This window comes from Lissotriton helveticus, chromosome 9, assembly GCF_964261635.1.
Source record: "Lissotriton helveticus chromosome 9, aLisHel1.1, whole genome shotgun sequence".
NCBI classification, from domain to species: Eukaryota; Metazoa; Chordata; class Amphibia; order Caudata; family Salamandridae; genus Lissotriton; species Lissotriton helveticus.
Window position 1 is genome coordinate 507046128 of NC_136070.1, and position 24909 is coordinate 507071036.

General features: G+C 40.8%; 1 protein-coding gene across 2 annotated transcripts in view; it reads left to right on the forward strand.

Annotated features, from left to right (window-relative positions):
* The window catches only part of DHRS7 (dehydrogenase/reductase 7), a 797588-nt gene that overhangs the window by 191509 nt on the left and 581170 nt on the right, over positions 1–24909 (forward strand). For both annotated transcript variants that reach the window (XM_078660349.1, XM_078660348.1), the window contains exon 3: positions 13348–13474. In XM_078660349.1, coding sequence (XP_078516475.1) covers positions 13399–13474 — 76 coding nt within the window. In that variant the 5' untranslated portion in view covers positions 13348–13398. The remainder of the gene's footprint in view (positions 1–13347; positions 13475–24909) is intronic.

A 24909-nucleotide genomic window follows, 5' to 3' on the forward strand; every position in this document is an offset into this window, starting at 1 on the left:
TGTACTCTTCAACAAGCCTAAATTTCATCTGCAACCCTGAGTAGGCCTCACCTCAAACAAACCTCTGGATAGGCCACACCTTATCGTCATCCTGAATCAATCATTTAAAATGTTAGGGACAGATTTATGATAGCCGTGTGCCTCTTTTGCGCCGCTGTGCGTCACTTTTGTGACGCAGCGGCGGTGCAAAAGATTTGCTATGTTGCGACATATTTACAACTTGATGCATCTAGGCAGATGTGTCATGCTGTAAAGTCCTGTGCCACATGAAACCTGCGTCAGATTTCATGTGAGCGTTTTGTTGTAGGGTGGCCAGTCATTTGCATGAAAGCCCTGTAAAACTAACATAGTAAAATTAAGAAGATTTCACTGAGTCACATTTATGGCATTGCTGAATCAAATCCTTACGCCTGTTTGAAACAGGCATAAGGAGTGATGCACCATGCAATGTGTGGCTTGCCCCTGTGCATTGCAGTAGACATGTCGCGCTTACGACGTGATTCGTGCAATGCGCCGTTTTTGTGGAACAGATGCGTGACGCATCTGTGCTGTTTTTGCTCAATGGTGCTCTGCATTGTAAATGCGGCACATCATGGGTGGCAGAGCAGTGGCGCACGTTAACTGGTGCATCCCTGGGGATGCCCCAGTTAACATAAATCTGCTCCTTTAAATTTAAGTATTAGCAGGGGACACAGTGTTGGTGAGGCTTATCCAAGGTTAAGAAGAGATGAGTCCTGTTCACTGAAAAATTGGACATAGGCCTCACCTCCTCAGCATCGCTGGACATGGTTAAATAATATCTGCAAAATGTTACTCTTGTTAAACAATTTTACAATTATAGTCTCTGAGATTTGTCTCTTACTCTGCAACATCTCATTGTTGTTCTCTTTCTTTAAAGATAACGACAACATCAAGCATGAGTGATAATGAGCAATCTGTTGATCTCGATATTATCATTGAAATTGATGATTGAAACATCAGTGGAAGTAGATCCCTTGGATGATGAAGAACATGATGAGGATGCCGATTTGTCAGAATTGTATGACATAGGGTGGGAAGCTGACCTGCTCGAGCCTATGGAACTATAAACATTTATTTTTAAAAGTTACTGGAAATGAAAAGTAAACATGTTAACCGTTTCATTTAAAATAAACACATCTTCAAAAACAGCTTGTGTGAAGTGTCTTAAAATAGGGAAATATGCTGATAAAAATTAGTTCAGATTCACATATAAAAGAGCAAAGGTCAAATGTAGAAGCATTCTATTTCTTTGCTACTATTTGTGACTACTAAATTTGCCAATGCACTAAAAATTATTGTATGTAAAATTGACAAGTAGTGTGTTAATTTTTTGACGACTGTTATTGATTTACTGTTTGGTAATAGTGGTTAATAAAATTTTTTATTATATTTTACCACAGATTCAACTGCAGATCATTTCAAAACTACATTATGCCATCTAAAGAAAGAACCCGAAAGGCTACAAAATGTCAAAGACAGCAGATTACTAAATGCTTGCAGCAGTCCTCTACAATAAAAACTTGTCAAGTCACCAAGAAAGCTCCGGGTAAGACAACGAAATCATTCCTAAGAAACATTTGTAGAAAAAAAAAGTAGTACTACAGAACATGTTTTAGTCCAGAAAAAGAGAGCCAGTTTAAACGGAAAGGAAAGGCCAATCAAAAATGTTACTGCTAGAGCAGGAGATAACTCTGTGCATGGTAGTAGAAGGAAAAATCAGTTTAGGGACATTCGTAGACGAATGTTCCGCAACAGGATAATTGGCAATTTGTTAAAAAATATTAAGAAAGGTCAACAGAAAGTGTTTTTTTATAAGAGAAAAAAAAGGTTGAGAAAATTATTGATCAGGCATTTGAAATTAAGCGAAAGTTATTTATTTTGATAATCAATAGAATTAGGAAGCTAAACAAGGCAATTTATGATTTCAAAAGAAATAGTAGATGGAAGAGAACAGTTAATCGTAGTAATTTTTGTGAAGTTTTTTCAGGAGAATGGATGCATAGTTCAAGTTGTGAGGCATTTTTTAATGAGGAGAGTTATTTCCAGGATAATGATTTGGTGCATGCAGTTGACACCAGTGGTCGAGCTTATGAGGTGAAAGATGGTTGTCCAGTTGAAAAAGAAAAACTTGTGACAACAGAGGCAGAAGAGGTGTTAGGTAATGAGGTTTTAGGAAGACGTCCTAAGGGACCAGTGTATACTTGGAAGTGTAGTAGTATTTGCAGTGTGCGACAGGATTCCATCAATTTGCTTTGTGATTTTGTACGGACATTTAATAAGAAAACTTTAAAACAGAAAATGAAGTTGTTGCAAGAATTAGATCCTTGCAGAGTGAGAGAAGTGACAGGTTTGCATGGTCATTCACTGGCTTGTCTTTCCAGGAGAGTATGCCAGAGTGTTTTTCATCATTTCAGGATGCTAGCAGTGCATCATAATAAAGTGAGGAAATTAGTTAGAATGTTGTATTATGCTAAGAGTCCAGCAATTATGCTTAAACAATTATGCACTGCTCTTTTGCATGGTTCTGAAGTAGATGTGAAGAATATTTGTGAAGAAATTGAGTTTTGTTACTTTGCAAGTAAAGAGGAGAATGTTGAAATTGACCCAGAAGAAGAAGGTAATGTGGAAGATAGTGTACAGGTTTCCAGTACAGATAATTTTCAGAAAGAAATTGCCACGTTTCAGGTGAAATCAAGTGAGAGGCCTAATTTTACTTGTGTGTGTTGTCGACACACTTATTATAAGAATCAGACTAAGTTAGTGGATTTATATGTGAAAAGTGAAAGTGAAAATAATAGTGAATGGAAGGATTTTGCAACATACTTGATGGTAGAAAATTGTTTTGATTTGGGATCGGATCAACGTGTGTGTACTTATTGTTGTAACAAATTAAATCAAAACCGAATGCCTGCTAGAGCGGTTCATAATAATCTGGAATTGGTTGAGATTCCTTCTGAATTGAAGGATTTAAATACTTATGAATCTATTTTGATTCAAAGTATCCATCCCTTTCAGGCTATTGTACGAATGGAGCCAAAGACAGGGAAATTGCCTCCATCAGATTTACAGAGAGGATTAAAGGGAAGAGTTGTTTATTTACCTCTAGATTTGAAGAAAAACATTAATACAATTGGAGTAGAGAAAGTGGAAGAGGAACCTCTGGTTATCTTAGTTAATGGGGTTCCGACAAAGAGTAAGAAAATCTGGCAAGATTTAGTGGATGTTAGGAAAGTCAAAAAGGCAACATTGTATTTGAAGAAAAACAATAAGTACTACAAGAATGTATATGTTGCAGAAGAGGAAGTAAGTGAAGAAGAGGATAGCGATTTGTGTGCTGGTCAAATTGAGAAAGTAGAAGCCTCTAAAAATGAAGAAATATATGAACATTATAGTGTTCATCCTTTGCATTCCAAGGAAGTCATGGGGAATGCTATTGAGTTGTTTCAAATGAAACAAGCCAAAGGAAGTCCCATTAGTGTTTGGGAGGAAAGTTTGGAAGCTCGGTGTTTCCCACAGCTATTTCCAACAGGTCAAGGAGGAAGATATGATGAGCGACCTGATCAAATTCCTGCTTCTGAATACCGGACTTTACGATTGTATGCAGAAGATCCTAGGTTTCGTCAATGCATTCCCTATTTGTTTCATCTACTGTTTGAAAGCGATCTGTCTGGACTGTCATATGCAGTGAACCACATCTTGAAAAGTGGTGTACAGATGCAAAATATCTCGGCAAGTGACTTTATGGATAAAGTCAATGTGCAAGACAGTATTTTGGATTCTCACCTGATTAATCTCATGGCGTGTCAGCGTGGTACTAATGAGTACTGGTACCGTCGTCATGGTGATTTAAAATGTATGCTGAGGAACTTAGGAACTCCCACATGGTTCCTCACTCTCAGCTGTGCCGAGTATGGCTGGGAAGACTTACTTGAATTTCTACGAGAGGCAAATGGAAACATTGAAAATATCGAATTCAAGACACCCGGAGAACTGTGCTCCTTGGATCCAGTGAATGTATGCAGGTACTTCAATCATAGATTTGAAGCTATGATGTCTTTCATCATGAACAAGAAAAATCCACCTCTTGGAGAGGTGTTGGATTTCTTCTGGAGAAAGGAGTACCAAGCAAGAGGTGCTCCTCATATACATATGCTGCTGTGGATCAAAGATGCACCCAATTTTGGAACAGATCCGAATGACTTAGTGATGAGTTTCATAGAACAGTATTCTACATGTGCTGTTCCAAAGGCAAAGGAAGACAAAAGCCTAAGAGAACAAGTTTTACGCTTCCAAAGCCATCGTTGTGGAAAGTACTGTCGTCGTAAATTCAGAAACAAGGACAAGTTCTACACAAAATGTCGTTTCGCCTTTCCACGACCGGTGATTTCTAAAGGAAGAGTGAACAGTTTGATGTCTTCACTGCGACATAATGTGATGAAGAAATCACCCAAAAATACGTACAATTGGAAAAGGAACGAAGAGTCCAAGTACATCAACGACTACAACCCAGTGATTTTGTCCATGTGGAATGCTAACATGGATATACAGTTTGTGGCTGATAACTGTATGGCTGTGGCTCGGTATGTGACATCTTACATCACCAAAAAAGAAAAGACAGAATTGAAGGATATGTGGGAGGACATTTCCCATGAAAAGAGCCTCAGTAAGAAGTTGTACAGTTTCAGTCTGAAGATGTTGTCGCATCGAGAAATCGGAGCTTACGAATGTTCTGACCGGTTGTCTTCAGCAAGTCTCTATGCCAAATCCAAGAGTATCATTTGGGCGAGTCTTGGTCTTGCTGCAACGCGTAATCGAGTTCTGAAACCTGTACGGGAAATTGAGTATTTGGCGGAAAAGGAGCCAAACAGTACAGATATTTTGAAGACCAACATGTTGGATACATATTACCCAAATAGAAGCAGTCACCTCGAGAATGTTTGTCTGTATGAGGTTCTACAAAATTACATATTCAAGAGGAACATCAAAGAAGATATTGATAAAGGAGTGTATGCTGTAATTGGAAGTGAGGGATGTCTGGTCAAGCAAAGAAAATGCCACTTGGTAAACCATCGAAAATTGAGTGGCGAATCTCCTGAAAGAAAATAGTTTTTCTATTTAGCACTTTTGCAACTTTTCAAGCCTTGGCGTGCAGAAGAGGAACTGCTTGGAGATTTCCTCTGTTACGAAGACTCTTTCAATGCCGCCAAGGAGACCATAGAATGTCCTGTTTTTCCCAAATATCTAGAAATGTTGAATGCGGAAATCGAGGAGGAAGCAACGATTGCAGCCGAGATTGCTAGAGACAGTTCTCAGGACAGTCAGAGTTCTGTTTCATTGAGTCAGGATCCACTAGGAGGACCAGTTATCAAAAATGAAGCTGCCACTGCCATGATTGAAGTGGAAAGAGCCATGGCACATGCTCAGGAGGATGCGGTTAACTTAGAAGACTTGGAAAGACAACTCAACGTTGAGCAGAGGAAAATATATGACGAAGTTACCAACCAAATAGATCATGGATTAAGTCATGAGAAGAAAGAGTGCTCATGTACGTCGTTGAAGCCTGTCCGACTGTACGTGAGTGGAAAAGCGGGAACTGGAAAAAGTTTCCTCATTAAAGCAATTTCATGTTATTTGCAGAAAAGGACTGAGTCATCGCTGTCTTGTGTTGTCACCGCTCCAACTGGACTGGCAGCACATAACATTAAAGGTATTACTTTGCATCGTCTACTGATGCTGCCAGTGGAGCATGATAACAAATTACAATACCACAAGTTATCTGGAGATGCTTGTTGTGAAGTTTCAAGAGTCTTGAGGAAAATGAAACTTCTTATCATTGACGAAGTAAGCATGGTTTCCAATGTCTTGCTTGCCTTTGTGCATTTGAGAATGCAAGAAGTTCTTAAAACAGAGAATGATGTGTTATTTGGTGGCAAACACATCATTGTTTTCGGTGATCTTCTGCAGCTGACACCAGTGAAAGGACAACCTGTGTTCAAAATGCTCACGCATGAAGATACCAGGAAGTGCCTAGGGAGCATTGGCAACGTCAATTTATGGTTAAACTTCAATTATGCTGAACTGCGTGAAAATATGCGTCAAGCGAAGGATGAAGATTATAAGAATATTCTACAAGATGTTAGAATCGGAAAAGTGACCGAGCATGGGAAAGAAGCTTTACATGCACTATTACTGTCAAATTTGTATCCAGAAGAAGACGTTGTGCCTGAGAATATTTTTCAGAAAATTACTGAGAAGAAATCTGGAATATGTTTGATGCCAACTCTTGCAGAATGTGCCATCTTCAACAACAAAATATTGCATTTAGAAAACCAAGAGATTGTGAAACTGGAAGCTATTGACAGAGTAGAGCATATGGGAGCAACAATTATTTTGTCTGAGAATTTGAAATCAAAATTGGATTCATTAGAGAAAACTATATCTAAAACTGCTGGTTTTGAAAAGACTCTGAATGTGTGCTTAAATTGCCGTATAATTTTAAGAAGGAATTTACATGTTGAAAGAGGTCTGGTAAATGGATCAATGGGTAATGTTGTTGATTTTGAGAAATACAGAAATAGAGATGGAATTGAATTTTTAAATATTAAATTTGATGGCATTGAGGAAGTACAGCTAATTGGTCGTTGCTCTGCTAGGTTTTTGCTTGTAAAAGACTTATATGTTCGCCGTAAGCAGTTTCCTGCAAGGTTTAAGTGTAGACAGTGCATTGGTGAATATTGGTAGTTCTGTGTTCAAGGAGGGTATGGCATATGTGGCATTGTCACGAGTCAGAACTTTATCGGGATTGTACTTGATTGAGTGTGATGTCACAAACATTTGTGCGGATCTAGATTGTGTTAAGGAATACAATAGGTTAAGAAGAGAGTATGCGCCACATTTGCCTCAATATCCTTTGTTTGAGAAACGTGTGGTAGGCCGGAAACGAAGAAATGTAACCAATAGTAGAGAGGTTGTAGCAAAAAGACGAAAAGTCGATGAACCCGAAATTATAAGCAGAAAGAAAAAGGATTTTGTTGAAGATGTTGTTGGTTTTCAATTTGAAAACAGTTCTGGTGTCAACTGCTATGCTAATGTAGTGGTTAATGTTTTGTTTTCTCTAGAAAATTTAAAAGAGATTGTGGTCAATTCGGATCAAAGATTTTGCAGTTTGTTGAATTCTGTGTTAGAGAAATGTAGCACTGATAGAACAAAAATAGAAAGTGTGTCTGAAATTCGAAATCTGTTAGACAAATGTTCAGGTCAAACGCAATTCTCTCAAAATATTCAGCAAGATTGTCAGGAGTTTTTAATGTATATGCTTGATGTATTGCAAGATGAAGGTGTAGATGTAGATCACCTGTTTGGTCTTTCTTATCAATGGCAGCATGACTGCGAGAACTGTAGGGTATCAAGTACTACTAGTGTAGACTCAGAAAAATTTATATATTTAACTTTGCCAGACAGTAAATCAGTGTCCTTTAATAAGCTAGTAAAAGCAGCCGATCACAACATGGAGTGTAGCCAATGTAAGTCTGAAATGTTATCCACATTATTTATACGAACATATGGCCAGTATGTCATTTTAATGTTCCAACGATGTAGGCCTGATGGAACAAAATTGACAACTTTAATTAAAAATGTTGTGGCTTTGCAGTTGTCAATATCAGGAAGGACTTTTGTAACTGCAGCAATTATATCTCATGACGGTCCTTCAACAACATCAGGACATTACACAGCTTATTTGAAGTCTAGAAACGGCTGGTCATTCTGCAATGATTCTGTTTTAACTTTAAAAAAAAAATTGCCTTTTGACCTTAAAAATTCTTACCTGGTGTTTTTACAACCAAAATTTTAGGGAAAGAATCTCTGGATTTGCTCTGAGGAATTTCAAGAGGTTCTAATGGCTCCTACACTATTTGGCCTTGAGGATAAGTGTAGTACAGAGTCAAAAGTTATTTTTCAGTTTTAAGTAGTTCCTGAAAAAAAAGAATTTTTTCTTACAGAAAGTGGTGGGCACAGATTAGTTAAAGGACAACAGAGTATTTCCCAAAGCAAACGGTGTTCTTACCATAACACTTGACGTCATGGAAAAATAACTGCACTTTGAATGAGTTCAGAAAAACTGTTTCTTTTAATAAGCTAATTCAAGCAGCCAATCAAAACATGGAGTAGAGGTAATGTAAGTCTGCAATGCTGTCGACATATTTTGAACAAACTTTTGGTTATAATGTCATTTAAAAATTCCAACTATATAAACCTGATGAAAATAAGTTTTCAACTTTAATTTCAAATGTTGTGGCTACACACTCGTTGATTTTAGAAAAAAAATTCTAACTGCAGCTATTATATGACATGATGGTCCTTTGACAACATCCACTTATTACACATCTTATTAAAAATATTCTTACTTTCTGTTTTCAGAAGAAAGAATTTAGGGTAGGTAACTGGCCTATAATGATTCTAGGAGTTGATATAATTGTATGTACTGTTTTAAATTGCTTTGTGATTAAAAGAGATGTAGAGAATTAAATAATTGTAGTAGTCATAGAGGTAGTGTAAGTCTGCTTCATAGTAAGCAGTATCAGTGTCATAGGAAATGTGGAACATGAGTGAGCAAGAAGGGTGAGATATTACTAGTACAGGATTGTGAAAGTGATCTTGAACGTTTTCTTTCTGAAAGTTGCGGAAAAAGAAAATGACGGGATTTGCTTAGAAGAATTCCAAGAGTTATAAATGGCTCTTACACGATTTGGCCTTGTGGAAAAGTGTGGTAGAGAGCGAGAAGTCATTTATTGTATGTAACATATTTGTCAAAACGATGGAGCTTTTCTTTCAGAAAGTGGCGGGCTGAAAATAATAACAGCACAACAGAGTGTAAGCTGTTCATAGGATATCCTTCGACGTCATGGAAAGTAAGTTAATTTTAAGGAGTTCTGATTTTTGATTGGTTATGTTATATGTTTTTTTTAAACACAATCATTTTGATTGTGTTTTTTTCCCCGCTGTTATATGATGAATACCTTCAAGTCACTGTTTTTAGTGAAATTTGATATATTCTGAGAACAGCAAAAATAAACCATTTAACATGTATAATTAATTCTGTACTTTTTGTATTTATGATATACATTTAGAACTGTGTAGGAGGCATGGAGAAGCTGAGGCTTCTGTAAGTGTGAAAGTTGTTGCATACAGTGCTCACCTTCTGCGTAGTCTTTCATATGATAGACTACATCTGCACAATGAGATACCTAAGTTTAGGCTTGTTCCAGGAGACAGAGGAGGTCTGACGTTTGTTCAAGAGTGCAGTGGACATGAATCACTTCGTTGGTAGGCCTGCACATGTATTATCTCCTCTGTACTCTTCAACAAGCCTAAATTTCATCTGCAACCCTGAGTAGGACTCACCTGAAACAAATCTGTGGATAGGCCACACCTTATCAGCATCTAGAAACAATCATTTAAAATGTTAAGGGCAGATTTATGATGGCCGTGCGCCTCTTTTGCGGCGCTGTTCCGTCACTTTTGTGACGCAGCAGCAGTGCAAAAGATGCACCATGTTGCAAGATAGGCCTCACTTCATCTCCAACAAGATACCGTCAGTTTAAAATGTATATAATTAGGACTGTGTAGGGGGCATGGAGAAGCTGAGGCTTCAGTAAGTGTCAAAGTTGTTGCATGCAGTGCTGAACTTCTGCGTACTCTTTCATATGCTGGACTACATCTGCACAATGAGATACCTAAGCAAAGGAAACACAAGTGATGTGATTGTGAAATGAGCAAAAGAAATTGCACGTTTTTCAATTACATCACCTGTGTTTCCTAACATTACGAATCACATTGTGCAGATCAGGTTTAGGCCTGTCCAGGGAGACAGAGGAGGTCTGGCCTTTGTTAAAGAGTGCAGTGGACATGACTCACTTCATTGGTAGGCATGCACATGTATTATCTCCTCTGTACTCTTCAACAAGTCTAAATTTCATCTGTAACCCTGAGTAGGCCTCACCTCAAACAAACCCCTGGATAGGCCACACCTTATCGGCATCCTGAATCAATCATTTAAAATGTTAGGGGCAGATTTATGATGGCCGTGCGCCTCTTTTGTGCCGCTGTTGCGTCACTTTTGTGATGCAGCAGTGATGCAAAAGATGCACCATGTTGCAAGATAGGCCTCACTTCATCTGTAACAAGATACTGTTAGTTTAAAATGTATATATTTAGGACTGTGTAGGGGGCATGGAGAAGCAGAGGCTTCTGTAAGTGTCAAAGTTGTTGAAAAACTGTTTGTCCTTCAATCTTTTCCCTTGTCTTTTCTAATTTTTAAATACATGTTTTAATATTTTTCAAATTTTTGTTCTTTCTTTCACAGATTGAAAGTATAAAAATAACAAGTGACTAAGTTAACGACAATTATAAGGTAAATGTTTTGTACTCTTTTCGTTACATTTCTATCACATTTAACTTCTATTAGTTCCACTGCTTCATTTCTTTAACCCTCAGTTTCCTGCCTTTGCTACTTCCCTCATTCCTTTCTCTATTACTTACTTACTCTACTCCTTCCACTCCTTTTCTCAGTCCCTCTGTTCTCATAGTTCCTCACTCCTGTTCACTCACTCCGTCTCTATTACTCTCAGTGTCTCTGACTGATCACTCTTTCACTACTTGTTCATTATGCTTTCTCCCTGTAGTTCAAGCGCACTAAGGGGCATATTATCAACACAGGCAATAAAATTATCGCTGCTTTTATCGGCAGAAAACTGCCGCAAAAGCGGCTTTAGCGGCAGTTTTCTGCCGCAAAAGCGGCTTTAGCGGCAGATTTCTGCCGATAAAAGCAGCGATTATCGGCAGAAAACTGCCGCAAAAGCGGCTTTAGCGGCAGTTTTCCGCCGTAAAAGCGGCTTTAGCGGCAGATTTCTGCCGATAAAAGCAGCGATAATTTTATCACCTATGTTGATAATATGCCCCTATGTTATTTACATTTCTTTGCTGTTTCAATCATTCCTTTTCTGTTACTTCTTCTTTTCTGCTTTCTGTTTTTTCTCTCTGTTATTCCACATGTTTTAATCTTATTTTGAACATTCACTCACATTCTCTAAGAAACTCTTGTTTATTATTCTTCTACTCTCCTTTTTTTCTTTCACTTCCTTATCTATTTTGTTTTTCACAATTATACCCTCTTCCATCTTTTCTTCGGTAAATAGATCTATTAAACAGTATCTCTGTGTTACTCCCTATAGCTGTCTTTCTTTTAACATTACTCTCTGTTTCCTTCCCTTATACTTACTCTTCTTTTTTTTTAAAACATTTTTTTTGGTTCGCTTCCGGTTCGCGTACCGGCGAGCGAACCGGGAACGAACCAAAAGAAATAGAGGTTGCCAGAGTGCTAAACATTCTAGCAATTTTTTTTTATAAAGGGGAGGTAGTTCTGAAAAGAACTTTTTTTTAAATTATTTTTGTTGTTTTATAATTTTTTTATTATTTTTCTGAACATTGTTTTACTTTTTTTGTATTTTTTGAACGGTTTTATATTGTTTTTGTTTTTTTTGGGGGGGGAAACGAAAACGATTCATTGTAAAGGGCTCAACAGGAGCAACAAAAAAAAAAGATAATTTATTCTCTGGGGCGTTTTGGACAATCATGATTATCAATTGCTAAGTTGATTAAATTGATGCTACTTTCTCTGTAGCAAATCAACTGACCGCAACGCACACTTGTTTGATTGTCCCGAACCTCATCTGTATATTTGGGACCATGTCCCTTGCCTCTGGTCCCGTCACTTCCTCTACATTTGATCTTCGGGCCACAGGAGGGGGGTTATCCTGCAGGTCACGTACCTGCGCAGCACTGTAGTTGATAGGGTGCCACCTCTCCATATGGCGATGCATCGTATAATTGCCATAACTATATTTTTTATTTGTCCCTCTGGACAGATCTTTCTTGCAGATAAGGCAAGTTACATACCGGGCATTCACTTTTTTTTGGCCCCGGGGATATTTAAAAAATTGCCAAATGAAACTCTCTTTGACACGGGACGTCCTAGGCTCTTTTTGCAAAAACTGCCTCCTCTCTTGCTCCTCCTCCTCTTCTTCCTGTTCTTCCTCCTCTTGATTGAGGATTACCTGAGGAGGTGGTCCTCTCTTCCTAGGAGGTGGTGGTGGTGGTGGGGGTGCACCAGCTGAAGCTACAACACTTGCCATTGCTAAGTGATGAAAAAAGGTCTTCCTCTCACAAAGATGAAAGTCAGAGTGAGAAAACAAGGAGGGGTTTTCATCATTTGGGAAAAAAAATAGTTCTGAACCAATGAAAAGTGTTATATTTAGGTCACATGACCTAGCCTTACATCATTAGGAAACCAAAAGTGAAATGAACCAATGAAAAGTGTTATTAACAATTCACATGGCCTGTTATGCTTACGTTACGCGCTCCGCGCCGCGTCCCGGATCGCTTCCGGGAAGCTGCACTTCGCGCCTCGCTTCGCGTAACGCGACGCGTCATATGACGCATTACGCGACAACGCGATACGTCGCGGTTACGCGACGCGTCACCATGTTGTTTTCTAACGCGGCAGTTGCACAAATGGAACGTTTACCGGTTCGCGGACCGGGTCGCGGCAGCAAATTGAGCTAACGGGAAGCTACCCGGTTCGCGGACCGGGAGCGAAACAAAAAAAAATATTTAAAAAAATACATTAAAAAATTGTATTAAAAACATATAAAATATATTTTTCGATTTAAAGAAGAATACATTTTAAAGCTTTTGATATTTACTATTAAAAAACCATTGAAATTCACTGAAAAAACCATAGGTTACAGACCATATATAGTTAGGAATTAGCATTTACAAAACCTTGAAAATTCACTGAAAAAACCATAGGTTATAGACCATATATAGTTAGGAATTAGCATTTACAAAACCTTATTTTACTCACACAAAACCATTGAAATTCCATATATAGTTAGTTGCACTAACTATATATCGCGCACCCGCAATCCACTGCTGATGATGTCACATATTACATCATTCATGACATGGTCAGTGACATCACTGATGACATCACTGATGACATCTCAAATGACATCACTGATGACATCACTGATGACTACATCCAGTGACTGTATGTTTCTGTAAAGTTAAAATATGTCTTACATATTGAAGAATGAGTGGATGTATAAGTGTCTGGACGAAGGATTTAGTAGGTGCATGACTGACTGTATGAGTGTGTCTCACTAAGTGCATGGGTTAGTGACTAAACTGTCTTAATTTGTGCATCATTACAACGTAAGCACAGATAAAAACCCAGTATATTTATTCTGTTTCTGATTTTTCTTACAGGATCAAAGTGACTGTTTATTAAATGGTCACTGATTGATTGGCAGCTTTTAAATGCGATTAAAGGGCTGGTCGGAGATGATGTTTCAAGATGTTATCCTGCTGCAAAATGTGCCCGTTGTTTGGGAAGGTATGTACAACCGCACTCTATTTATTGTTCAACGTTGTAATTATTCTTGCACTATCTTCCTGTACAGGAGTTAATTTAGGTTTCGCCACCAGCAGGGTCTTCCTATCTAATTCCCCTACCTTTTCTTCTGCTTGTTGTAGGGTGGCATTGTTGTATCCCCGCCTTTTTAAATCTACATTTACATTTTTTTTTAAATAAAGAAGATGTAATATATATTTAACAAATATAACAAATAAACTTAATAAAAAAAGTTTAACACATACATATTAATAAATATATATTTACTTTAAAACAATTATTAAACTATTAATTTTAATTTATTTTATAATTATGAAAATGTTATAAAAATTTACAAATATGTATATATATCCATACTAATATTATAAAGAGAGAGCCCAAACCTCTGAGGCGGGTAATCTCAGTAACCACAGCACCAATCACAACACCCAATACAGCGTTGGAAAGGGCAGTTGCAGCAGAAGGACATAGGCTATGCAGACGACCACCATATACATTTAAAAAAAAAATGTTTTAATTGTTTTTATTAACTTTTCAAGAAACAGTGGTGTTCATCACAATCATACAGTGCAAGACATACAATTGTACCGTAGGACACCATATACATTTAAAAGGTAAAAGAACCGTGCCAGCAAAGTAGTCCCTTGTGGGTGTGTCTGCGTTGTGCTGTGGGCGTGGGCTGGGGGCGTGACTAACGCTGGGGGCGTGTGGTACGGCCATCACATCGTGGGCTGTGGGTGTGTGCTGGGGGCGTGACAAACGCTGGGGGCGTGACAAACGCTGGGGGCGTGTGTCCGCCCTTCATGCCATGTGAGTCGTACATACAAGTGCCAATTACGTTGCTGCGCAGCATCATGGGGCACGCTGGGGGCGTGTGTCCGGCCTTCATGCCATGTGAACGCAATTGCGCCGCATCAAGGGGCACGCTGGGGGTGTGTGCTACGTTCCGCCCTTCATGCCATGTGGGTCGTACATTAATCAGAAGATCGTCTGCTGTTGCCGTGTGCTGGGGGCATGACAAACGCGTTCAGCTGGAGGCCTGGTAAGTAACATTACTGCAGCCTCTCCTGCGTGCTGTTACTGAACTCTCTCATTCAACAAAATTAGGCGCGGCTGCTACCATGAACCGGGGCTCTAGCCGTGCTCAGGCGGCGGATCAGTACACTAATAACACACGCCTGATAACATCAACATGGGCTGCAGCTTGGCCTCAAGCGGGGGAACACGCGCCTGCTAACATCAAACAGGCCTGCATCTGGGCCTCAAGCGGGGGAACACGCAAATGAGCGTGTCTGCGGGGACAATTAGTGCAGCCTCTCCTACTCGCTGTCACTGAACTCTCTCATTAAACGGATTTACCCGAGGCTGATAACTCTCTCATTCAACAACATTACACACGCCTGCTAACATTAACCAGGGCTGTAGCCGGGCTCAGGCGGCGGATCGCTACACCAATTACACGCGCCTGCTAACATCAACCAGGGCTGCAGCTGGCCCTTCTCCGTCCCGATTCTAATGAAACAAAAAATGTTGCCTACCGCGAGATTTTAAAATAAATTGCCCTTGCCAAATACACACATTACACACATTCTATTTCATACCCGGACAACGTTGGGACGGGCTGCTAGTATATACATATATATATATATATATATATATATATATATATATATATATATATATATATATATATATATATATATATATATATATATACTAATAACATAAAATCTATTTTTAAAAAAGCATTCTATTCAAATTAAAACACTGAAATATTTAAAAATCTTTAAACTAAATTTTACCACTACAGTCAGTGCAATAGTAGGGAAAGTGTTGGATAGCGGAGGGGTAAAACTTACTATTCCCACTCCAGTGAGTTTAACAGTAGGTAAAGTGTTGGATAGCGGAGGAATACAATTTACTATTCTCACTCCAGTCAGTGCAACAGTAGGGAAAGTGCTAGATAGTGGTGGGGGTCAAAATTACTATTCTCACTCCAGTGAGTGCAACAATAGGGAAAGTGTTGGATTGCATAGAGGTAAAAATTACTATTCCCACTCCAGTGAGTGCAACAGTAGAGAAATTGTTGGATTGCCGAGAGATAAGATTAACTATTCCCACTCCAATATTTGTAACAGTAGGGAAAGTGTTGGATAGCGGAGGGGTAGAAATTACTATTCCCACTCCAATGAGTGCAATAATTGGGAAAGTGTTTGATAGCAGAGAGGTAAAAATTACTATTCCAACTCCAGTGAGTGCAACAGTAGGGAAAGTGTTGGATTGCGAAGGGGTAACAATCAATATTCTCACTCCAGTCAGTTCAAAATTAAAAACAAATAAAAAATATAAACAATAACAGAAATATTCCAAAAACCAAATAAATAAAAAATATATAAAAATATTAAAAATTTTGCTAGATAGCTGAAGAGTGCGAAACCCGACCCAGAGATGCTTCACTCATCTATCCGCTGCACATAATAGCATGTCTAGACTGGACTACATATTGGTTCCAGCGGCCATGGCACACACAATTAGTGAGGCAAGGTATTTGGGATGGGGTGTTTTGGACCATTCCCCAATGTGGTTACAAGTCGAGATTGGTCAGCCAGCAGTCGGCAGAATCGCCCTGATCAATGCATGGTGACTGAAGGGCCCGGCCACGAGGAGGGAGATATGTCAACTTTCGGAACGCTATTTTTTGGAAAACGTGGGCCCGGTAGATTCAGCGCAGTCTTTGTGGGAGGCTTATAAGGTAGTGTTGCGGGGTGAGGTCCACTCCCTTCTCGCAGGTAGGAAGAAGCCACATCGGGCTGAAATGGATAGTGTGGAAGCGGCAGTAGTTGAGCTAGAGGAAAGAGTAGCCGAGACGGCTTCTCCAGAAGACCTACATATATTGAAGGTTAAACAGGATCAATACAAGCGTTTCGTTAGAGAAAGGGCAGTTGCGCATGAGAATGACATACAAAGCCGAGTGTAAAAACACGGCGATAAGGCCGGCAAGTTGATTGCTTGGTTAGAACGTGGAGAGCGAGCCTCTCGTTTGGTACCTGAATTAGAGCGGTCTGGTCCGGATAACATCACTGATCCGCAGGCGGTGGGAGAGGCATACTCCGAGTATTATAGAAGAGTATATACCTCTGCGAGTGGTTTCACTGAAATTGAAAATGGCGAAATGATTAAAGATATAGCCATGCCGACCCTCTCAGAAGAAAATAGGAAATATTTGGATTCACCTATCACTGATGATGAAATTGCACAAGCTATCAGAAGCATAAAGTCTGGGAAAGCGACTAGTCCTAATGGATTGCCTATAGAGTTATACAAACTGAATGCCCATAGAATCGCCCCACACATTCATAGCATGTTTCTGAAAAGCAGAGAGTCGGGGCAACTCCCATATGACCAGCGGGTTGCAAATATAGTAGTTATAAACAAGGAGGGCAGGGCTAGGACGACCACTTCCTCGTATCGGCCTATTTCGCTTTTAAACGCAGAGCCCAAGATATTAGCGAAGCTGCTCGCTATTAGGTTAGTCAAGGTTGTCACAACCCTTATACATCCCGACCAGTTTGGCTTCATGCCATGTCGCAACACAGCCCTGAACCTGCGGAGACTCCACGGGATTTTGGGTGGCTCCTCGAAAATATTGGAACCGGCTGTCTTGGTGTCCCTGGATGCCAACATGGCATTTGATCGGGTTGAATGGGCTTATTTATTTGCGATGCTGGCTAAATTGGGCTTTGGATTGGAATTTATTGGGTGGATCCGATTGTTGTATGCGGCCCCTTTGGCCAGACTGATAGTGAACAAGCGCAAATCAGCTGATTTCGCACTTGGGAGAGTCACGAGACAGGGATGCCCCTTGTCCCCACTTCTTTTCGCACTGGCATTGGAGCCACTTGCGGAATGGGTCCGGTGGTACCATTCGATACGCTGCTTGCGGTGGACACCGAAGTGGGAGGACAACATTTCGCTTTATGCGGATGATATCCTGTTATATCTTACTGACCCCAGGGCATCCTTGAGCAATATTTTAGATGTCCTGATGATATTTGGTAGGTACTCTGGGTTCGCAATAAACTGGACGAAGTCAGTGCTGTTTGTCATATTGGGTGACACCCCTGTGATCCCAAAGTCGTGCCTTATCAGGGTAAAGACAGTGGGATTTAAATATCTTGGCATGTTTGTGACGCTAGATCCAAAGGTGAGGTATGCTAGGAATTTGGGACCCCCCCCATGTCGGCTCAGAAGAGATGTGGAAGGCTCTCCCCCTGTCACATTGCTTGGTAGGGCGGTGCTGTTCAAGATGATGGCCTTGCCCCGGTTCCTGTATATTCTTCAAAATACTATGGATCCAGTGCCTTTCGCTTATTTCAAGGAGATAGAGACGCTTCAGCGTCAACTTCTATGGGAAGGCAGGGCGCATATTTCTTTTGTCAACCTTACTCTTCCGTGGTATGGCCGGGTCATTGGTTTCCCAGACCTGAAGAAGTATTACTGGGCCGCCCATCTTGCGGCTGTGAATCATGTAGTCTACGGGCTTCCGGGGGACCCAGGATTTGCCATGGACTGTGGGCAAGCTCCATGTGGAGATATAGTTAGAGCTTTGTACGCCCAACCGGGAAGATTTGCGTTGTCAGGTCCAACGGCTCATGCGGTGCACGTTTGCATGGGGCTACTAAAGCTATGGGATGGGAAGGGAAACTGACATTGGCCACCCCCCTGTTTAACTCGGAAAGGCTAGGCAGCCTGTGGAGGACTAAAGGGTTTGACAAGTGGGATCTCATCGGCATTAGTCAGATCAAGGATGTGTGGGATGGGGGCGGAGTGCAGACGTTTGCATCTATACAGAAGCAACATTACTTACATGACAACGAACACTTTTGGTATCGCCAGATTATACACGCCCTTCTTGCCCACATACCTCCTGGCATTGAGCCCCCGGAGGCCTCCCCCCTTGAAGGCCGGGTACTTGATGGTCACCTCCCAGAAAAAGCAGTCTCCCTAATTTATAAGAAACTGATTAATATTATGGAAGATCCACTGGGGAACATCCGAGCAGCATGGGGAGCGGATGGCGAAGATTGGGTGGAGGAAGTCTCCTCTCCCAAAGTAGTTGCGGTGCAGATGAGGCTTAGGCTCGTGCAACTTAAGATTTTACCTAGGTCTTACATCACATGGCCTAGACTGATGTGAATAGGGAAAGCGGAGAATGGAGAGTGTAGGAGGGGTTGTGGTGAATTGGGCACTTTCATACATATCCTATGGCACTGCAATGACATACAGGAATATTGGAAGAAAATACATGATGTGATTAAAGAAGTGCTGGGGATGGAGGTATGTCCGGAGGCCCGTAGTTGTATATTGAATATATGGGAGCCTACGGACCTGAATGGATCTCAGAAACAGTGGGTGACATTGGCGTGTATGGTGGCGAAGCGTAACATCGCTCAGCTATGGGGAGCCAAACCGTCACCCCACCCTACCAAATGGGCCCAGGACTTAGATTGGTGTATGTTTAGGGAGAAGGCTGTGTATGTGGCATGGGGTTGTCCGGAGAAGTGGGGGAAGATTTGGGGATCCTGGAATAGCCACCGTGGTGATTTGTGCACTCCACCAACGAGACCAATCACAGCTGAAGTGCTGGAATCCCCTTGAGGCCAAAATTCATTATATTGTATTAGTGATTATGTACGATTGATGGTTCTACCCCTGTTACGGTGTCATATGTCACTCACCGGATGCTTGTTTGGTATTGGTATATTTGTTTTCATTTAATAAAAAAAGATTTATAAAAAAAATGTCACAAATTAATTCGGGACTATTGAACATGTCAGGCAGTGGGTCCGACCCACATATACTTTGCTGATTTGGTCCTAGGACTGTGTGCTGTCATGGATACAGAGGGGGTCGTTTTTCAAATGGGTGGGGATGGCGGGGTTCTTATTTCCTCCTCTTTTCTACCTTTAGTTTGTCAGTAGTTTAGTTTATGGGGCGACAGGCACACTGCCAGTTGGGGTTGGGCGGAAGCCATGAGCAGGAGTGCAGGGAGGGGGATGGGGGGTTGGTCGACCTTGCGATTTATACGTCCAACGGATTGTTTGTGTTTCGTTTGGTTTTGTTAGCATCGGGTGACAAGGGTGAAAATGTACTGTTTCTATACCTAAACAATGTCGAAGGTTAGACAGGGATTGGGGATCAATGTGCTCAGCTGGAATGTAAATGGCCTGGGAGATAAGGTTAAGAGAGGGATGGTGAGTCAGTTTGTTCGAAGGCACTCCCCGGATGTTGTGCTGCTACAAGAGACACATCTTATAGGGAATCGCTGCATGGCCTTGCATAAAGGAGGTTATAAGTTGGTGGCGCATGCGGGGTTCACTTCAGGGTCCAGGGGAGCAGGTATCTTGGTGAGAAATTCCTTTCCCCTGACTGTTCAGGCTACTTGGATTGACAAGCACTGTAGGTACGTTGAAATATCAGGACAGTGGGAGGGGAAGACGGCCACCTTCTTTTCCATTTATGTCCCTCCAGTTCGGCAATCTGACGCATTCCGGGATTTGGGCTCAATTTTTTTGACTTTGCCATTGGGCCTTCTAGTGATGGGAGGCAACTTGAATGCTGTAATAGACGGTGAGGTAGATCGACAGACCGCTCGGGCACTGAGGACGGCTTAGCGGTAGCTCCCCAACTTTCTAGAGATGACAGGGCTTGTGGATGGTTGGAAGGTACGCAATCCGAATGAGGTACATTACACACATGTATCTGCTGCACACCATAGCCTATCGAGGATAGATTACCTGTTGGTGCCAGCGGCCCAGACGTACACTCTCAGGGACGCGCAGCACCTAGGGAGAGGCATTTCGGACCACGCGCCGGTATGGCTCCGGTTGGAGATTGATGGTTCTAGTGTAGGCAGAATTGCCCTCATTAGCACTGGGCATCTGAAAGATCCCCCCACTAAGAAGAACTGATTACGGTCACGGACTGGTTCTTTCAAGAAAACAAGGGAACGGTGGACTCGGCTCAGACTCTGTGGCAGGCATATAACACGGTGGTCGGGGGGAGGCCTTGTCCCTGATAGTCAAGAAGAAGAGGAAAAGAATAGCAGACTTGGAAAAGGCGGAAGAAGAAGTGTTGAGATTGGAAAGTGAGGTGGCCCAAGTGGCCACACCGGGGGGATTGCTCCGACTAAAATTGTGGCAGGATGAGTTTAGAGGCCTTGCCAGGGACAAAGCCAAGGCACAGATTGAGGAGACGCAGAGCAGGGTGTATGAACACGGAGATAAGGCAGGGAAGCTGATAGCCTGGCTGGAAAAGGGAGAGTGGGCATCTCGGCTGGTGCCGAAGTTGCAGGGGAAGGGCACCTGTAAAATCACAGATCCACAGGCAGTGGCAGATAGTTTCGCTGAGTACTATAGTGTGATATACACATCCGGGGAGAGGTATATGGAGTCTGAAAACAGTGCAATGATCAGGGACATCCAACTATCAGAGCTTTCGGAAGAAAACCGGGGATATCTGGACTCACCGCTCATGGACGACGAAGTGGCGCAGGCCATAAGGGGTGTACACTCAGGGAAGGCCATGGGTCCGAACGGACTTCCCATAGAACTGTATAAGTTAAATGCCAACTGTCTCGCTCCGTTCCTCCGCTCCATGTATGAGGAGAGCAGAGAGAGGGGACAACTACCATACGATCAGCGAGTGGCCAACATTGTGGTAATTCATAAGGCAGGCAAACCCAAGACTAGCTGTTCGTCGTACAGACCCATCTCCTTATTGAATGTCGAACCTAAGGCTTTGGCAAAGCTTTTGGCAACCAGGCTGGTCAAAGTTGCCACCTCCCTGATACATGTGGATCAGTCCGATTTTATGCCGCGCCGAAATACAGCCCTCAATCTGCGCCGGCTGCATGGGGTACTGGGCAGGTCCCCTACGATTCAGGAGCCAGCGGTATTGGTGTCCTTGGACGCCACTATGGCTTTTGATAGGGTTGAATGGTCATATTTATTTGCGGTGTTGGGGAAGATGGGGTTCAGTCCTGAGTTTATTACCTAAGTGTGTATATTATATGCGGTCCCTAATACCAGAATTGTTGTGAATAATCGAAAATCCTCTGACTTTTCCCTCGTCAGGGGTACAAGGCAGGGTTGTCCCCTGTCTCTTATCCTCTTTGCCTTGGCCCTAGAACCGCTCGCAGCGTGGGTTTTGTGGGACCGGTCGATTCGTGGCTTGCGCTGGACGCTGGAGTGGGAAGATAAGATCTCGCTGTATGCGGATGATATCTTGCTTTTTCTTACGAATCCAAGGGGATCACTATTATATTTCCTAGATGTGCTCGCTATTTTTGGGAGATACTCTGGCTTTGTCATTAATTGGTCAAAATCGATTCTTTTCGTCCTCAGAGGGGCTCCGCCGGTAATCCTGTGTGCCTGCTCAATAAAGATTGAACTGGTAGAGTTTTGTGGACCAGGCAATTGATCTTAAAATGGATGCGTTTCCTGATGGGAAGCCAGTGAAGAGCTCTAAGACTAGGTGCCGACGGGGACAGAGAAGGTAGATTTAATACAAAACTGGCAGCTGTGTTTTGTAGCACCTGGAGTTTTGTAAGAAGCTCTTCATTGATGGAAGCCTTCAGGACGTTTCCGTAATCAAGCCAACTGATTATTAGGCTTTGACCAGCGGCATCCTGGATACAACCGGAATTCATTGGAAGATCTTGCGAAGACTTCGCATTAGTCCATAGCAGATGCCCGTCACATGATTAACCAGGTCTTTCATGGACAAGTTGTTATCAATCATAAAAATTAATAAACTTCCAACACTTTATCCCTATAACCCCCACAAACCACAGCTAATTATTAAACTGTAAAAAAACTAATTACACAATTAAAACTTATTTTCAATTAAAAAACTAATAGTATTTAACATCTAATTATAAAGTAAGTAAAATTAATTTACTCCCCACCCTTTACCCCAATAAAAGTAAAACCCACACACAAACAACATAAACCATTACCCTAATCAAACATCAAATAAATAATTAATATTAATGATAAACGTATTATTAATTAATTAAACATAAATTACTTCCCACCCTTTACCCCTATAAACCCCACAACCCACACCTAAAATTAATAACACATTTTCTATATTTAATTTTCAATTAATTCATTATTAAGAACTAATTATTAATGAATGAAACATAAATTACTTTCCGACCCTTTACCCCTATAAACCCCACATCCCTTACCTAAAATTAATTAAAACATTTCAATATTTAATTTACAATGAATTCATATGTATTAACAACTTATCATTAATTAATTAAAAATAAATTACTTCCTACCCTTAACCCCTATAAATCCCACAACCCCCACCTAAATAAATTACACAATTACGATAATTAATTAGCAAATAATTAATTATTATTTATTAAAAACCAATTAATAATTCATTAATAATAAATTACTTCCTGCAATTAACACAATAAAATCTCAATTAAATAAATATTAATAAATAAAAATAATCATTGATTTATTGTGATTAAATTACTTCCCATCCTATTCCCCTATAAACCCACAACCCACTACGGAACTTCAAAACTCTAAATTTAACTAAAATAAGATTGATAACTACCCAAAATTTAACACATATTAAAACGAATTAAAAAAATATATATTACATACATTTAAAATATATACTAAAATACATAACACTAATTAAACAATCTATATTTTAAATAACTATATTTTTGCAAATGATATCAATGACTTTTATATTTTTTTAAGCGATATTTCTTACCTTAGAATCAATATTTTTGACCACCATATTCTTGTCGATATTTCTGACTCATGATGTTGAGGACTCTATGTTTTTGTAAGTCTACATTTCCAACTCGATATTCTATCTTCAGACCCACATATACCCTTCACCCAGGACCCCCCCCAGCAGCCCCTTCTTCGTAGGGATGTACCCAGTGGGTTATTGGCACAGGGCAATGCCTGCAGCCATGCCCTGTACCCAATACCCGATTGCTAGAAAGATGATATTTGAGGCAGAAGCGGGACCTCTGTCCCTTTGGCCTACAGTGCTCAGCAGTGCACTTCTAGTGGTGGTGAGCCTCAGCAAGGCCTACCAGTGCAAGGGATTTGCCCTTCTCTGCACAGAGTCCTCAGACCAATAGTAAGAAGTTGGCACAGAAACTGGAATAGAAAATACAGAGTTTATTAAACCTCATGAGGTGGAACTACATTCACACAACACCCTTCGGTAGTGTATGACGTAGCACACTGACTGGAAGGAGCTTGGTCCTTTTATACCCACACAGGAGCTCAAATGAAGGTGGTACAAGGTACAGAATGCTGGTTTCAAATGCATATAAGGTCATACAGAGAGTGTGCTAGCAACAAGTGGGAGGGGCTAAGAGTTACAAGTTGAGGACAGCTGTTAGCTCAACTGAGCATGTGTAAAGCAGAAGAGGCTAAATATATCTTGTCTCTAGGCAGATTTCAAGAGCAGTTAACAGGAAGGTAGGACAGAGCACATGGCAAACAAAATGGCTGCCAGACATACAAAATGGATTCACACAAAGGACAAGATAGTCTCTAAATACAAGATGTCTTCTGCTAATGCTTAACCTAATCGCTGCTAAATTAAAACAGACGACCCTTTCAGAATTAGCTGAAGACATTCGTTTATCTGGGGTAATCTAAATATGCATCCTTTACTTTGATGTTCATCATCTCAGTTATTTCATTCTTTAACATTTGCTGTGCTTTTATATCTGCGATATTTCTTTTGGCAGGTGTACAAGTAGTGAGGCACATGGAGCACAGCATAGGACCACATTGTACATTGTATATGGTGATACTATTTACATTGAATGTAAATAGTATCACCAATAGTATACATAGTATAGTCAGTAGTTTCCAGCCCCAAGTAGCAAAGAGTGTCCATATCCAGTTTGAAAATGTCCATGTACCAGTCTCTGTGTAATTTCTGCAGCAATCTTATGCAGTTTTGAGATTGCATCATATACTGAAGGTGAGTGGTCAGGTATGAAAATACAGCAACTGCTACCGTTGATGCGACATGCACCACCTCGATCAGCCAAAATCACGTCAAGCACCATCCTATTTTGGAGTGCTACAATCCTTGCAATTTGTAGTTCCTCTGTAATGTTCCCAAGTGCCATAGCTGTTTGATTGGGGACAGCTTCCACAACACGAGTTAATCGTCTGATCTTTCTGCTATTCAATGTAGCACCCACAAAGAAGAACAAACCCAAATTGAAATCGACATATTGTTGTAAAGTGGTATCTGTTTGGTCGACTTCATCTGTACTTATTGTTTGTTTGTATCTATTCTTGGAAATGTCATTATACAACTTTAAATTCAGGTGATATGATGGAGGG